General features: G+C 35.5%; 1 protein-coding gene across 6 annotated transcripts in view; it reads right to left on the bottom strand.

Annotated features, from left to right (window-relative positions):
* EML6 (EMAP like 6) overlaps positions 1-17,492 on the bottom strand; it is a 220,539-nt gene that overhangs the window by 120,863 nt on the left and 82,184 nt on the right. For 4 of the 6 annotated variants that reach the window (XM_016130157.2, XM_036225003.1, XM_016130156.2 and 1 more), the window contains exons 3-6: positions 14,297-14,395; positions 11,506-11,574; positions 5,024-5,209; positions 3,119-3,254 (exon numbers count right to left, since the gene is read on the bottom strand). In XM_016130157.2, coding sequence (XP_015985643.2) covers positions 3,119-3,254; positions 5,024-5,209; positions 11,506-11,574; positions 14,297-14,395 — 490 coding nt within the window. The remainder of the gene's footprint in view (positions 1-3,118; positions 3,255-5,023; positions 5,210-11,505; positions 11,575-14,296; positions 14,396-17,492) is intronic. The other 2 variants (XM_036225002.1, XM_016130160.2) reach the window with 2 other exon arrangements.

Here is a 17,492-nt window from a genome sequence, read left to right as displayed (position 1 = left end):
TATTGGCTGGTTGAAGGGGAAGCTGGGCTAGAAAACTATATTTCAATTACTTTTACTCCTCTCCTCAAATCCTACTAATTTAATCCCTATATTTGTGCTGGGTCTCCTATCTCACTCTGGCCCCACTCCTACTTCCACATGCCCTGAAGGGCACACGGTGATCCCAGCAGCTGGCCTCAGAGACCATCACAGAGAGGGCCCGTTCCGAGAATGTCTACCTGTTCTTAGCTGTGCAAGGTGGCCTCTGAATTCAACGGCCTCCTTCCCTGCCTCAGTGTGATGATGGCATCGAGGCCTGACTGGAGGGAAAATAGCATTTCTGAGGGTGACTCAGGATCACAGCAGGTTTCCCCTGCCCGGTCCTGTCCACACCGGCTCAAGAACTTTGGTCGGACTTGGGGTAATTAACAACACTTCACCCAGGAGCCTTTCATTCTTCTGACTCTAGACATATATCCTGTTTTTTTTCTGCTAAGGGCTGGAACAAATGCCAGCATTTCTTTGGAAGTTTGGTAGTACATAATAGAGTTGTGTACTAGGCAAAGGCACTACTGACCGGGAGATGCTACATAGACAAAATTTATCATTTCAGTAGTTAGAACTTACTTTAGTGAGTAAAATAGAGATATATAAATAAGCATATTACATTAAAGTCATAATTTCACGATAGTATTGCTTATAAGTAAAAAAAAAAAAAGAGAGAGAGAAAAAGATGTATTAGGATCAATTTAAAGTAAAATATTAACTAAATGAGAGTACTGCTAGTGAACAACGATGGCAAAAATTAAGCAGGTGGCAAGAAAATGGCTGCCATTTGAGGAACAATGCTGCTTCTCATGGCTGCCTGGGGCTCAAACTGCAGCGCGGGCTGTACAATTCCTCAAAAGTACAGTCCAATACTCCGTCTGAAATGCAGGCTATTGTCCCACTGGTCGTCCATCTAAAATATAGGCTACTGTCCCACTGGTCATCCATGCCAAACCCTCCTGATACACTGTACACCCAGGTGCTATGGGCCATGTGGTGGAGGTGCAGGCAGGCTTTCCTGTCTGTGCACCACCTGTATGTGCTCTGATCTTGGCAAGGGAGTGTATGGAAGAATCTGTTGAGACTGATACAAAATGGAGGGTGTCCCTAGCCGTGAGGACACACCCCTGGTCATACAGATGCAAGGGTGATACAATTTTTGGATGAGCTAGATAAAGCGACCGCAAAAAAAGGAATCATCACTTTTTGATGCTTCCCAGAGTCTAGCCAGTTTATGGTTAATGATCCCATCTAGTGAGTTATCTATGTTTTGCTCCCAGTTTACATTGAAGTTTCATAGTTCATTTACCAACATTTTTTACATTGTTCTTTGGGTGCTTGCTTACTTATACCTGCTCGAAATATTTTTCTGGGTAAAGTTAAACTGATATTCAGAAATGGATCCACATTGGGATCCAAAGCTTCCCTAAGAAAGTATCAACCCAATCTCTAGATTAGCTGAATATAAATATAAATATATATATATATAAATATATATATATATATATCAGGTATTTTAAAGCAGCTGGACTCTGGGTACTCATAGTAAGTACAACATCCAGCTCACTTCCCTGATGCTCAATTTTTAAAACATTTTTATATTTCAATTAGACTTGACATTCGATATTATTTTATTTTAGTTTCAGGTGTACAGCATAGTGGTTAGGCATTTATATAATTTACAAAGTGACTCTCGATTAGTCTAGTACCCACCTGGAACTACATATAGTTATTACAATATGATTGACTATATTCCCTGTGCTGTACTTCACATTCCCGTGACTATTTCGCAACTACCAGTTTGTACTTAATCCCATCACCTGTTGCTGTTTGTTAAAAAGATTTGGTTGAAAACAGCATTAATTAAGGAGGATGCCCTGAAACCAGGTTGTCTGTGCATCCTTCTCCCATTCCCTCAGTCCTCTGGAATCTACCCCCGGCCAGCAGAGAGCTCTGAGCACGGCCACACGATTCGGCCTATGGGAGAACCTCTGTGGCCACACTGCCATCAGCCCGCATGGAGGGACTTCAGGGAAAAACAACCTTGTAAGTAACAGCTCACTTTAGGCCTTTCGAGAACTTGGGGTCTATTGTCACAAGATCCTCTCTAGGAAGAGTCTTAGGAAATTTCTTTTATCTCAGCATTGGGAGTAATTCCCCTTCACTTGAAAAATAAGTTTTTATCTTGTGGATGTCATTACCCATGGTGCCGAGAACCCCTCCCTCAGCACTGACTGTAGGAACCAAGAACCAAGTCTGGGGCCCACCCGTAGCAAATGAACAGAGCTCTTCACATGTACTTAGCGTATTAACGTCACATGTGACTTCAGCTTATCTTTCCTACAAATTCTTTATCTGTAAAAATGTGGTAATAAGCTTATCCTGATAATTTTTAGAAATGTATGTAAACTGCTTTGTATGTACACACACTCAATATGTTGTAATAACAGCTCACATTATTTGAGCGCTGACTCTGCACCATGGCTTAGCCTAAGCACTTTGCAAGTGTATTTAATCCTCATACAACTCTATGAAGTTGGTGCTAGTATTATCCTCATTTTATAGGTACGGAAACTGAGGCCCAATGATGTTAAGAAATTTGACTCATATCTATTATAGGTAAAACTTGAATTTGAACCCAGGCCCCATGATGCTAAGCCCATGCTCTTAACTTCTGCCACAGTAGCTATTACTTTAAAGCTATTTTTATAAATAACTTCTTTGTTTTTCCTATCATTTGTTTATTTTCAGAGGCTGGGTATAGTCACATTTAGGATTACCAACTTATACAGAACTTCCCTGTTTCTATAAATAAAAATCCCATTTCCCAGGATACCACTCAGCAGTTTTATCCTTATGTTATTTATCTCTGCAGCAGGACCATTTCTAGTACATACAGATACCATTGTACAAATTAGAAAAAAGGGGCACTCATTTATCCTTAAGAGACTTCTAATTTTGTGTGATATATTTATGTAAACTGGCTTAAATTTATGGAATAAAGTGGGGTACAGAGAAAAGATATAAATATAGAACTTTATCTTGTACTTAATATTCTTAGAGTTATGGGGAAGTATTATATATATATTACCTTTATATCCTTGTTCTGTCTCCCTGAGATCAATTTTGGTTATTGGTTTGAAATCAGTATCCCATAATCGTATACATCCATCTCGTCCACCAGTAGCAAAGCCTTCTTCGCAAGCATACATGCTAAAGATTCCAGCCTGTTAATTAAGGCAGATATTACTCAATCCTGCCATCATTCTAAATAGTCACAATAGTTGGATCTTCATGATTGAAAACAAAAATACGAAATTCCTTGTTCTCCACTGAAATCCGGACAATAGAGCAAGTAGCTATTTATAGTATCCTTCAATTTATCTGGACTAAAAATTAATCATAGTAACCATCAAAACGAATTAGTTCACGTGCTTCTTTGCCATTACTAATCTGATAGCAGGTTGCAAAACACTTATTGAGAATTCCTTGGATAAAGCAGATATGGAAATCATAAATCCCTTTATTTGACAAGTGATCTTTATAAAGAAAAGATGTGACAACTGATCATTATAAAGAAAGTAAGAAGACCACAATGGAGGTGGGCTAGGAACATAAACACTTTTTCAGGTACAATGGTGCCTGCCTGAAGTGCATCTCAATGAGCTTAAGAAGGCACCATCTTGAAAGCATAAATTACATTTGCATTAGTTTGTTAAGCAGCATTTGAAGATGCTTTTTCATTGAAATAGTTTCATAACAATTTTTTACAGGAAAATATTTTATTTGGTCTATTTAAAAGTGCTACAAATGTATAATGTTGACATAAGATCCAGTTTAAAGAAATTAAGTTACTAAGGCATTTGCTCTTGTGAATGAGGACAATACTGATCTCTTAATTGTTTCAAGGGCTATTTCATAGTTAGTCAAGCCAACATATAAGACAATGAAAGATCTTAAATTTCATAGCTCTTGCTAATAGTTCCTTAAACTTTTCCTTTTAGTAATAGGGAATCAATATGAGGCAATGAGCTAAGGTCTGTCAAGTTTCCAATAACATTTTACCACATTTCCATTTACTAAAATAGGCTTTAACTTTCACATCATCTCCCCATTCTTCTGGACATTTCCATTTAGCATTGGTTGATACAGCAATGTAAACATTTTAATATATGTCAAAATTGAGTAGAGTGGTCAGAAGTAAAGTTTGCCTTTATTCTTTGCCTTTGTTCTTTATTTTCTAATTAATTAATTTTTTATGGTGATATTGGTTAACAAAATCCAGTAAGTTTCAGCTGTACACTTTAATGGTAAGGCATATATGTATTTATACTGTGTGTTCATTCGCCTCCCATAGTTAGATTTCTTTCTGTTACCACATATTTGACCCCTTTTACCTCATCTACTTCCTCCCTCCCTCTACCCTCTGGTAACCACTAGTTTATTGTCCATGTCCATGAGTCTCTGTTTGTCCTGTTCATTTGTTGCTTTTAGGTTTATATCCCACATATCAGTGATATCATGTGATTTTCAACTTTTTCGTCTGGTTTATTTCGCTTAGCATGCTTTGTTCTTATAGTTGTCTCTACCCTTGCTAGTTAATGAATAGGCCACAGGTTAGTAGCAGTGACATCTTCCCAGACCCACTGAGTCACAATCCACAGTTTAACAAGATCTCCAGCAGATTTGTAGGCACATTAAGGTTCAAGAAGTGCTGGTCTATAAAACTGATGATGAAACAGTTTTAGTTGTCTATCGAGCTACTGTTGATGAATAACAACAGTAATCAACCAATCAATAATTGAGGTGAAGGCTAATTAAATTATTACACTTTTGAAATGTTGCTTTTAGGTGAACAAGAGTAATTTGGGAAAGCTTCTCATAAATGTTTAGGGAGTGTTCAGCAGAGTCAACTGACACTAAAGAAATGGGGGAAAAATAGAGATTTATGAGCTTATTTAATAAATCAGACTCAATTTCCACATGGAATACTTACACTATGTGCCCCTTGAATGGTGCGGACTAAATTGAGCCCTTTCCAGACATAGATGTCGCCATTTAAAGCACCAGAGTAGGTGATGTCTTCTTTGGCACATGCAAGGCAAAGGATGGTCTGAAGATCGCCCGTTTTGCCGAATATCCCTCTTTTTGCAGTTAGGGCATTTCCACACAATGTCCAAAACTAGGAAGTAAGCGATAAAATAAACAGATCCAAAAATAGAGTATTCTGATGCATCGTATTATTGGTATTTGTTTGTTTCAATATATTTTTTCAATATAGTTTACATAATTTGCTATACTTGAACTGGGTACACATAATTTAACTTATATTAAGGGTTCCTTGTTGTTACAGCAAAATGCAAAACATTTTAGCCAACTAGCAGCATAAGAGAAACTTACAATGATATTTCAAAATGTTCTAAGTTTCAAAAAACTAAACTTTTTCTAATTGTTTAATAGTAATTTAATATAAAATATCAATATTCTCCAAGTTGGAATAAAGTAGATGAATCACATTCTTGATAAATTTCTTGTCAAATTATAACTAAAAATACAGAAAAATATAAAGAGAAAAACTGAAATTATCCACTACCTCCTGTTAACATGTTGATATATCTTCTAGGTGTTTTTGGTGCATACAAAAATATTTGGAAATAATTTCTAACTAAAAATGTTATAAATCTCCACTACAGAAATGTCACTCAAAAATGTTTCTAAATATAAGCTATATTTTTATATAGCCAAATAACAGACTAGCATAAAGTTTGAGCTACTTTATAAAAGGCAGCAGGAAGACTCCTATGGTTATACAGAAATATTTTTTCACTTTGACATCATTTTTTTAAATGTGTGAACTGGTACAAGACCTCATAGTTTATAATAGTTCTTTATATATGTTATTTGATCTTCTCCATAACCTTGAGAACAGGCAACAACAGATATTATCCTCACTGGAAGTGAAGGAAAGAGGGCATAAGTGGCTTGTTGAAGACGAGAGTTCAGTGGGAGTTATTTAAGAAAATATTGAAATCTTGATCTCTGCCTTGAGAACTTTAAATCTAACGAAGAAGATACAAGAGATAATTTCAAGGCAGTATATTCAGACTCCATGCAGGTGGCAAGGAAGTCCAGAGAGGAGAACCATGACGAATTAATTGGAATGAGCAAGAATAGGTTCGGATTCGTGGTGAGGAAGAAATTGCATTGGGGTTCAGGAGCGCAGGATTAGGCAAATCCAGGTGACAAGAAATGTGTGAGGAAAAATCAGTGACAACCCTAATATTTTGTGCCTGTAAAGGAGAAAATGGTGGTCCTCTCGCAGTAGCTGGGTATTACAGGAAGCAGTTCTGAGAAGAGAGCCGAGATTAGATTCAGGCAGCTGTGGAGAAGGCATCCCTAAAGGGGGATGAGAAGCAGATGTGCGACTATTTGAGATAATATAGGATTCTTCTCTTATTAAGGAGGAAAGTCTCAACTCTGGTGATTTCATTTCTTTGGGTATTATTACTTTAATGAAGATGCACGAAAGTATACATGGAAAGAATGAAAAGATCTAGAAAAGATCGGTATAAGCTTTGGGAAATTGTCAACATTTAAGTTAAACCTGAACAAGCTATTAGATATAAACAACTACTGGTTGTACATACATTTCAAAGAACGTGCTGTTTGTGGTGATGCTTGAGACTTTTTTTTTCTCACTGTATCTCGCCATGTGTGAATATTAAAAAGAGAGTACTTATTTTGGAATTACCATCCCTTTAACTTGGGATGTACACCTCTGACCTGAGCTGCTGAAATATTTCTAGATGCACAACCACAAAAAATAGAGACACTGTTATCCTCTGACACCAAGGCTTTCTGATAAAATCACCCAGTCAAGTGGTATAGTCAACATGAAATACCAAAAATTCAAATGATTCTCTTAAAAGGCACATATAGATATAATATCAGAATAGGTATGAGATTTTCTTCAGAAAATGGAAAACCTCTGACATTTTTTTTTGAGAAGCACTTCCTATTTGGTAAACAGTGACAGTTTAGAGTAGCAACAATCATTAAACTTACAGCAAATGATAAGACACTGTTAATCTTCTCCAATCTCCAGTCACAGACTATAACGCAAATTTGTTAGAACTGGCAGGTATCTTGGAGTTCATCTGGCCCTAGGTAATCCTTAACATCCTTTCTATCTATGACTAGAGACTGAAGAAAGATCAGCAATATTCACAGACCTGGTAGGCTCATTTGCTATAAAACCAACCAAGCAGACAATGCTCAACCACTCCTGTTTTCCAAGCATTCATTTCAGATCATTGTCATTTGCCTATTTGCAAAACGAAAAAGGATTTCACTCTAGCTACAAAAATTTCCCATAAAAATATTTTCTTGGAAAGCATCAAAGATTTTGCATGCACTTTGTAACTGAAATCATTCACTTCATGTTAGGCAGCTTTATGGGGCGTGGGGGGCAGAGTGGAGATCCTAAAATGAGAGATAATATAGAGAGTGAAAATAAATTGTTAAACCTGCTGAAATTTTGCTGTGGATTTCTTTCTAACCAAAATTAATAAAGAATGGCTAAGATGACTATTTACAGATTTTCCATTTGAGATTTAAAAAAAGTTTGTTTTTTGCTTAGAAAAAAAAACCTAAATTTGTTAAAACACAATTAACAAATTTAACAGGATAAGCCGCTCTTAGTGTTTTCGAATGAAGTTCCAGGGTTTTATCTGTCTCTGGTTTTAGAATTAACTGAATAAAGGTTAGAGTTAACCAGTGATGGAAAGAAATAGGAAAGAAGCTGGAGAATTCTATCAATTAAGCAGCTAAACTATTATCTTTAACAATCTTTTTTTTTTCAGGGTGGTGGGGGAGTTAGCCAAGAACGATCATTAAAGAAAGAATTTCTAAATGCAAAACGCTCTACGCAGGGAGCCAGAAATTAAGTTTAGATCTTATTTGTGCCACCATTTTCGTGATCCTAGAAAATGAAAAAATAAATTATTATTATTGTACCCCTTCTGGTTCTATTCACTGTTTAATGTAACTCAATAAATTCAGGTGGTGGTGGTCCCCCATTTTTTTCCTGAAGAGGAAGAAATTCAGCCTCTGGGAGATTAAATAGCTTTCCCAGAGTCAAGTATGAAGAGACAGAACCAAGATTCAAAGTCAGATAACCTAGTAGGTCTTGGTTTCCTCACTGTAGATAGAATATGCTAGCTGGCTGGTGGCTTCCGGGTCAGGCAGCCAAACTTCCAGAGAGCAACCACAGCCTAATGGAAACCAGGCTCATCATGAGCTCGTGTAGTTCTTTGCTTCTGACTGAAAGAACAATTCAAGGCCTTTGCCATATGTTAGACTGATCAGAAACTCATGCTGGCAGGTCTATATCTTTGATTAGTAAAAAAAATTGTCGAGGGACTATTTAATGGCTCGTGTATTTTGTGGTCAAAATCTTTAGAAATATTGGTTCTCTTGGAAAAAAAATTTTTTAAAGAGATTCTTAGCTGATGAAAACATTCATAATATTTGAACATGTTATGGGCCAAGAACCTTTCTGCTCCTCAGTTCCACGATTCAGTGGGTGACCGGTGCCTCCTATTAACTCCTGGCTGAAGGGCAACCCTTCCCCTGGGTTCTGCTCCCTTCCAAGCCCAAGGCCCAGCTCAAATTTCATCCTCTTCCTGAAACATCATTCCTTTAACCAGTTGGGATCTCTCCTTTATCTCTAGAGAATTTCAGTTTTGCCTCTTCCAGAATGTTGTTTTAATTGGTTAGCTTCAAGCAAATCGAAAATACGGTCAGTTTTTATTGTCACTTGGTACAAATCCAACTAATGTTTATCTAATGAGTTTTCTAGTTTTACAAGTGGAGTGTGTAAAATATACAGAAGGATCCTCCAACTGCTGCTGAAGCAAAAAATGCTTATATTTTAGCAAACATATTCTCAAGATAAAACCGAATCTTTGGCATAAGGATTACAAAATATTTATGAAGCCCTAAAGTGTTGAATAATGGACTCTATAGACTTAAGTTTTTGTCTCATTTATTTCATTACTTTTTCCTTATTTCAGAAGTAACACATGTTATAAAATAATTTTTAAATAAAGGAAACATTAAGTCATCCATTAACTCACAACCCAGAGGTAACTGTTTTAACATTTTGAAATACCCTTCCAATTTACTTGCTATGCAAAAATATGCTTTACTTTTAAAGGAAAAAAAAAAAATCAAGGCCAAAAATTTACTCTATCCAAAAGTAGACTGTAAATAGATCTTGAGTACTTTCTAATAACACTGAATAATCACTTAAAGCATGACTTATAATGATTATACAGTATGTCTTCAAATGGATATACCATATTTGGTTTAAAAACCAAGGGAGGTTAGGTGGTTGCAAGTCCACTTTTGCTTGGTTTTAGTTGCTATTGATAAGTTATTTAGCAATGAATCAGTCCTTGGTTCATATTCCTAACAATTTCTGTGGATTAAATCCTAAGATGTGAAATTTTAAAATTGAAATAAAATTACTAGCTCAAAAAATTTCTGAAGCTATTGGTAGATACTGGTGAATCTCTGGACTGAAAGACCGTATTCCTTTACCCTCCACCAGCAAGTTTTGAGAGTGTTCATTCACTAAATCTTTGCCATTACTGGGCACATTTTAACCATAACTTTGACTAAAAACATGGTTATTTTAAAATTTTTATTTCTTAATTATTAAATGAGATTTAGCATTTTCATATGTCTATTAGCAAACACTGTTTCTATTTTTGTCAATTGTCTATGTTCTCTATCCATCCTACAGATTTGCTAGAGGGCTTTACATTTCAAGAACAAGCCAACATTCTATCTACAGCGTTTGGTGCTTATAGTCTGCTAGTCTGTGGTCTGCCTCTTATGTTCCTTGGGAGGTAGACAGGAATGTTGTAATATTTATATAGTTAAACCTATAATATTATCCTTTATTTTTTCTTTGCTTTTTCATTTAGAAATGCCTTTTTCCAATTTGAGAGCAGCTAAACATTTACTTACGTATTTCTCTTGTTATTTTATAGTTTCATAAAACATTTAACTCTTTAATTCATAAAGGACTATTTTAGTGTATGGTATAATGTAATAACTTTTTCCTCTAAGTAGTTTTAGTGTCCACTAGTCAGAGAAACTATTATTATGTTCCAAATTGTCAAGAGTATTAAGATCTGTTTCTCATCATTGTTTTTTATTATTATTCATTTATCCCTATCCCAGTCTTACACCATTTTATTTACTGTAACTTCATAATGTGCTTTAGTATATAGTAGCACAGATTCCTCTTAATTCCTTTTTATTCCAAAGTTCTTATTTTCATTCTTTTATTCTTCCGCAGTAACATAAAATAATATAAAGGGAAGTTATATCAGGTAACAAAAACAAAAGCTCCAGAGATTTTCATTGAACTTGAACTAAATATAAATTTATAAATTAATTTGGAGAGAAATGATACATTTAGAACTTTTAGGTTGTTTCTACATTTGCTCAGTTCTTCTTTTATATTTCTCTGTAGTTTTGTAATATTATTTTTAAAAGTCACATATTTCTTGTTATTCGTATTTGTGAGTATTCTGTCATCTGTTCCTTTCTAACCATTAAGTAGGGACAATGAGAAGGATCATAAAAATTAGACTAAAAGAAGAAAATGAACTGGGAAACAGGAGTTGTTGGAGGAATAATATAGGTATCTACTCTGTTCATACAGAAATGCACCTTTTTTTTTTAACCAGGAGAGATCCATGTATACTCTATTCAAGCAAATAATCTTTATACTCTTTCATTTATGGACTATAACTTATATTATCTACAAATTTATAGAAAGAAGATCCTAGGCCATATCCAGGAGAAATTTTTGACATGTCAAAGCAAAGAATGTTGATGCTGTTAATTTTTCTGTGTAACTAAATAGGAAGAAGCAAATAGCCAGAGGCAGGGCCTGGGCCACTAGTAGTATTTCAGGATGTGTAGTCTAGAGGAAGACAGAGGCAATTAAAAATCAATGGCCCAGGTAGTTTTGTACTATGTATCCCTCTCTGTGCAACACAAGACAACTTCCTTCTAAAAGAACATATCAACATGTCAAAAGTTTTGACATGCAATATGAGTAAACATTCATCGTAATGTGAAAACTTAATTCACAAAATTAAAATGAGAACTATTTTAAAACAGGCAATCCTATAAGTATTATGAGTCTTCAGTTTATAGTTAATTAACACAAAGTTTCCCTTTCAGCTGCCTGCTGAGTACTTCACTTGATTTTGGTTATACTGCATTTCTGGAGAGCCCCATTAGCTGTAGCTTGCTTCAAGATCAGAGAAGCAGGTAAGAAGGCTCTAAATTTAAGGAAAAATATGTAAAGTCGAGCAGTTTCTCAATACCAAATTATATACATATAAATTCTTTCCATACGAGGCACCAAAAAATTTTTTAAAATAACTACTTTACCTTTATATGTTTTACTCCACAGCTAACCACTCTGTTTGGCTGATATGGATCCCAGGAAATATCAAAAATCTGTTTAAAAAATATTAAAAGTTGCTATGTTGGTCATTTATGTGTTTTGTCTTCTTTCAGACACCTGTCCAATTGCTAAGACTCTACCCTAGCACTCAGAACACAGTGTTACCTGCTCAGACCAAAAATAGAGGATTTGGCTCTGCGGATGAGTCAGGAATTGACAACACATGTTTTATTGCCTAATGTCTACTTACCTTAGGACTCAATAGAGAAGTAATAACTAACCATAATCACTGAGAACAACCTGTCATATTTTTAACTTTATCCACCTAGGATAAATTGTGATGATTTAAGATAAATTTTTGATAAAATTTTCTATAGCTTTCCACAACGCTGATAAAACACTTTTGAGATAGGTTCACAATAAAAATAAAAATTATAAAATGTTTCATTTTAAGAAGGAAAATGTTTAATAGTCAACTATAATTCACTGTGGCCAACACTTTCTAGTAATCATAGAAGTTAATATCCCTGAACGTAAGACAGAGGCATTTATCCGACACTCACTGAGCTCATCTAAAATAGGCCATCATTTTAATCTAAATCAAAATACTACACTTTCAGTTCTCCAAGGAACTGAAAACATCTTCTAACATAATTTATCATTCTTTAAGAAAAGCTGTCAGTTTACAGGTATTTCTATTTTCATTTTGGTAACAGGGAAGAGAAGACTCTCTGTCAGCCTTGAAGGCTGAATCACCCGTGGCAATTGTGTAAAGTGCCTATGTTCCTGGCCCACATGAGAGATTGTGATTTAGTGAGTCTGAAACAGGGTCCAGGAATCTGCATTTTTTAAACAGACCACAGGAGATTCTGATGTTGTTGGTCCATGGACCACATTCTTTGAAGCTCTAATAGAAAAAAGCACACTGTTAGGGCCAGAGTCTAGACCAGAGAAAGAACTTAGGCTGCTAACTTCTCACCACATAGGAAGGACCAATAGGGACTGATCATCAGAGAGGAGAGGACCTATAACCTTCATATAGGTAGAAGGAAGCAATTATGGACTAGAGAGAGAACACTGGAGAGCATTTGGTCCAAGCATCAATGAGGTCCAGTTACCCATTTTAGCTATGTAGCTCAGGCAAGTCTTAGCATCTCTAATGTTAACTTCATCTTCTCTAAAACGAATGACACTTCCTCAGTCATGAGGTCAATTAAGATAATGTATGTACCATCTTGTAGCCCATAAAACACTCAGACAAATGAGTGCTAGGGATTAAGTATTTTAGCCACTAAAATACTCTTAAAGATGATCATTTGCCCATAAGCAGCCAATAATAATTCATATTGGCATCAATAATGAAGAGCCAAACTGTGTGTGCAACAAATTATGAGGCCTGGGAGAACAGTGTTCTAAAAAAAAAAAAAAAAAAAAAAAAAGAATATTTCATTCAAACAGTCTAGACTCTTACAATTACTAAGTTTTCACTATAGCATTATACTTTTTCCAATCTACTCCTAACTGGAAAGTGTACAAAACATTAACAAAACAATAGGAAATTCACATATTGATCCAATCCAATTCAACTTACTTTATAAGATATGTTGTTATGGGATCACAGCATATAAGATATGTTGTTATGGGATCACAGCATAAGCAAAACAATAATATCCAAAATATAAGCATTGAAAATATTTTCAACCTTTCATTAAGTACTGATATCAAATAAACATCAATAAATTAACACCAATACCTGGGGGTAGAGCCCAGGAAGCAGTAAGCTGTAAAATCTCCATTGGGGATTCTTACGTGTTGCCAGGGATGTCAAACATTGGGCCAGAGGGGTGTCCGTCCTCTTCCAACACTAAAGTTCCATGTTGGTCACTCCTGGACTTTCTGAGGACTGAATCCTCAAGTACAATTTGCCCAAATATGCAGCAAGAACTATGAAGTCTCCTTATAATCACAATTCTCCCTAGATGACTGTATATTCATATACGAAATTTTTTTTACAGTTCACACTTAAGCAAGAGACAGTGAACTTAGTATTTAATTAAGGCCTCATTCTGCATGAACACTTATATTGTGCAGAAATACAAAACTAGGAACCAATGTAAGACAGTCATGCAAATTCATTATTTTTTAATTAGAAAATCAAGACAGTAAAGTAGCCAAATTATTTTAACCATGCAAGACACCAGAGAAATAGATTTCTTACCAGTTAATGACTATGTCTGCTGTCTTGCCAGCTATGACTACAGGGAATTACCATTTCTGATCACACTGACTTCAATATGAATGATAAGCAGGCCACAATTTACATTCAAGGTTCTCAAATATAACAAAGAATTACAGAGTTGTCATTATATTAATGTGAAATTCAGATGTATATGCTTGTAAATTTATTTTGTGAATATTACTAACAACTATTTCCATCTAAACAAATACATCTAAACCTTACATATATTTTCAAATTCAATTCTATTTTGATTTTATGAAGCTAAATGCCAGTTTCGGAATTTTGTTTTGCTTATGAAAAGCAGTAACGAAGCATCCAATTACCAAGAGATCATTCCAACATAACTATTAATCATAAATTAATTTTTAAAAACAGTAAGTTTTTAAGTTGAACATGTAGGGAAAATCTGCATGTGGCAAATTACTTTTAAAAGGATTACAACTCTGAGAAGCTCGATCACAAACCAACCCCCCCCCCCGCCCCCCCGCTCCGCGAGTTATGCAATTGCATGACTTGTTCCAACAAGGTCCTCTTACCCTGTCGGAGTGGCCAGTGGCCGAGGCCAGAAGTTTTCCCTTCCTCCAGTCCCAAATGCAGACTGTGTTTTTGGCATCCAATCCCACAGAAGCTAAACGCTAAGAATAAGAATAATAATTTAATACCTAGCAGCAAGATTTCTCATTATCCATGTCTTCTTTCAACAAATGGTTACTGATTATTTACTATGGGCCAAGTGTTGAGTTTCTTATTTAAAAAAAATCATTGTTCAAGATCTATCTGAAATTTGAAACTAAAGCTATCACAGTAGATGACTTCCATTAGCATATACTGAAATTCCAAAAACCTATAAGTTACAACTCTTTTGTCTTTCTTAAACATAGAAAACATGTGCGAAACCTCGTGAAATCTCAGAAACAGAAGTTGAAGTCAGGGTTTAAACTTTTAAATTTAAGATCTTAATGTGAGATTTAAGAGTCTAGGATTTTAGTCTAAAAGCCTCACCGAACTGCTAAAATTAAAGGGTTTGACAAACACCTAGATGAGAAATTCCATATATGAACATTATTTTTATTCTTAATTTTCATAATTTCACAAACACTTCTAAGGGATATATAATTTTAGTAAAAGTAATCTGGTACTTCATCTCCCAGTCTAAATTCTTTGAGTTCAGATCAGTACTTGTCCTTAAAAAGAAATTTATCACATGAGTATATAAGATTTCAAAACTTTCCAAACAAATATTAGGAATACTAAAATCAGAGGTTCCAGCAAGACACCACTTCCAAGGAGGCAGCACTGTGTAACAGACAGAGGTCTGGACTGGGAGTAAGCAGATTTGGCTTCTCACTTTGTGAGTAGCCAGACAGAAGACCTTGGAAGATTAACCTTAAATCTCAGTTTTCTCTTCTGCGAAATAAGTGTAAAATATTTTTTGTATACATAATAAGGCTGCGCGAATCAGTGAAATAATGTAAGTCAAAGGGTTTTAAAAATATAGTATTACCCAAGTGAGCTTAGGTATTTCATCAAGTTTGAGTGTGTGTGTGTATGCACATGCATATATATGAAATGATAGCCATATATGGCTAAATGTACATATGTTGTTATGCAGAGATTGTTCAGATTTTTTCACTATAGATGGCTTCCATTAAGACTATTTAGTATAATATATAGTTGGAGGTTTTAAAATGCGCCCTTAAGAAAAGGGGTCTTTGCTGTCATTTTTAATTAAGTGTTCCATCAATGAAAATGATTTTAAGACATGTTATATTTTTATCCACATAAAAAATTCGAAGCAATATACATAAACATGGACACTAAGGAAAACTCACATTTGATTGAGAAAAGCCAAAAGAAATCTATTTGGCTCATTTATAGTGACAGGCCTCATAGATACTTGAGAAGCATTATATTGCTTTTTGCTGCTTGAGAGGTGATGGATTATTTGTCATTTTCTAAATATCACTCGATTCCAGTGAACTCTGTCTGGGGAATAAGGCAGACCTGAAGCGATAGGCATCAACAACCTAGGAAATCCATCATGGCAAGCAAATGGGAAGTTATTTTTCTCAACCAATGGTAAAGTACCATGCAGTCCATCCCCGAAACCCTGCAAAATGGAAACTAAAGGGAAGTAGCTAGGATTCTAACACAAAATAACATGGACAAAGGACTAAAAGTTAAAGCTGGATTTTCCTCTGTCACCTTACACTTTTCTTGTGATGCTTCAGAACAAATTTTGATAAAGAATATTATCTAGAAACACAAAACCAAAATCAGATTAAAGAATGTGCATGTAAGTACACATCCAAGCATACATTTTACACTTGTACATGCATATGCATTCCAACGCATTCATTCAATTCAGTTAGAAAGTCAATAGCTGAAAATTTGAACAAATGTCACTACCCAGCTATTTCTCTTTAGACATAGATATACAATGGAATGCATGCATTACCTGACTAAATTGGATGAGATTACAGAGTAGTAAAATCAAAAACATTCACCAGGGGTCTACATTGTAGTGAATCTAGTTCTAGAGAGAAAATAATGATCACTATTCTCTCAAAATAGCAAAATACACCAAGTAAGTAAATGTTAATTGTTTAAAAAGTGACTCAAACAAGTTCGAGTCCTGAGCTTCCCATGAACTCTGCTTGGTCAAGCCTCGAGGAATAATTTCACAGACCTTTCCACAGCATGGACTTACAGAATTAACTCAAATTTGACAAAAATTGGATTGAGAAAATTAGCTGGCATAAATATGGAGGGTAAAAGGGACAAAGGGTAGCCTAGGAACATGGAGAAGGCCAGGGGGAAAAAAAGCACAGCCTTAGTGACCAGGGGACCTCAGTGAGAGCCAGGAATAATCCCTCTACATTTCTACTCCCTTTCCTATAACATTTTTAAAATTGAGATATAATTGACATCTATAACATAATATCTCATCTTTTCTGCCAAGTACTGCTGGAACTCAAAGGAAAGAGAGACTTTGTCAGGGAGCCTAGGAACGCTTCATGAAGACCTTTGATGTGGCTTGGAAGAATGAGTCATTTTAAGGGGCACAGAGGGTGAAAAGGGCACTTGAGGTGGAGAGGATAGCCTGAGGGAGGGTCTGGAGGTACAAAAGAACAAGAGCTGGTAGAGGAATCTTCTTGACTTGTCCTATTTAACTGCAAGGAGATAGTGAAGATAAGGCTAGAAAACCCGGTTCACCTAGAATGCCCAGCTACAAAGTGTGGACTTCATGCAATGGGTACTCTACGCTTTTGTTTTTAAACAATGCTGACACTTTTTTTCAGTTGATGAAATGTATTAGAACAAGAAATTCACTGTGTTGTGACAGGTTAAGAGGTTAATTTGTCAGGCATGACATGGATTTGGTACTGAAAAGAGAGAATAGGAAGGAGAGGATGTCAGAGTTACTGTAAAAAAAATAAAACATGAATGAATTAGTGACTGCTTAAATTGTGGGGAGTGGGGTAGAGGGAAGCTGTTAGAAATTACCTAAAGGGAAAGAGTCAAAGAGAATCTTCTCAGCGAATTATTAGGAAGTGATGTTATCTTTTAAAAGCAAGGGGACACAAGTGTTGCTCAGAACTTGAGGTTTGTGAAAAAGGTTTGGTCCAACCCTTATTCCAAATTGGAGGCTAACAATGGAAGGCAAGCGAAATTGCTGAGTCATGAAAGACTGGATCAGCATGAGTTCATGGCTTCCTTCCTGGAGGCTTA

This window comes from Rousettus aegyptiacus, unplaced genomic scaffold, assembly GCF_014176215.1.
Source record: "Rousettus aegyptiacus isolate mRouAeg1 unplaced genomic scaffold, mRouAeg1.p scaffold_m13_p_7, whole genome shotgun sequence".
Taxonomy (NCBI): Eukaryota; Metazoa; Chordata; class Mammalia; order Chiroptera; family Pteropodidae; genus Rousettus; species Rousettus aegyptiacus.
Note: the sequence above shows the minus strand (reverse complement) of the source record. Positions and strands in the feature narration are given on the sequence as shown.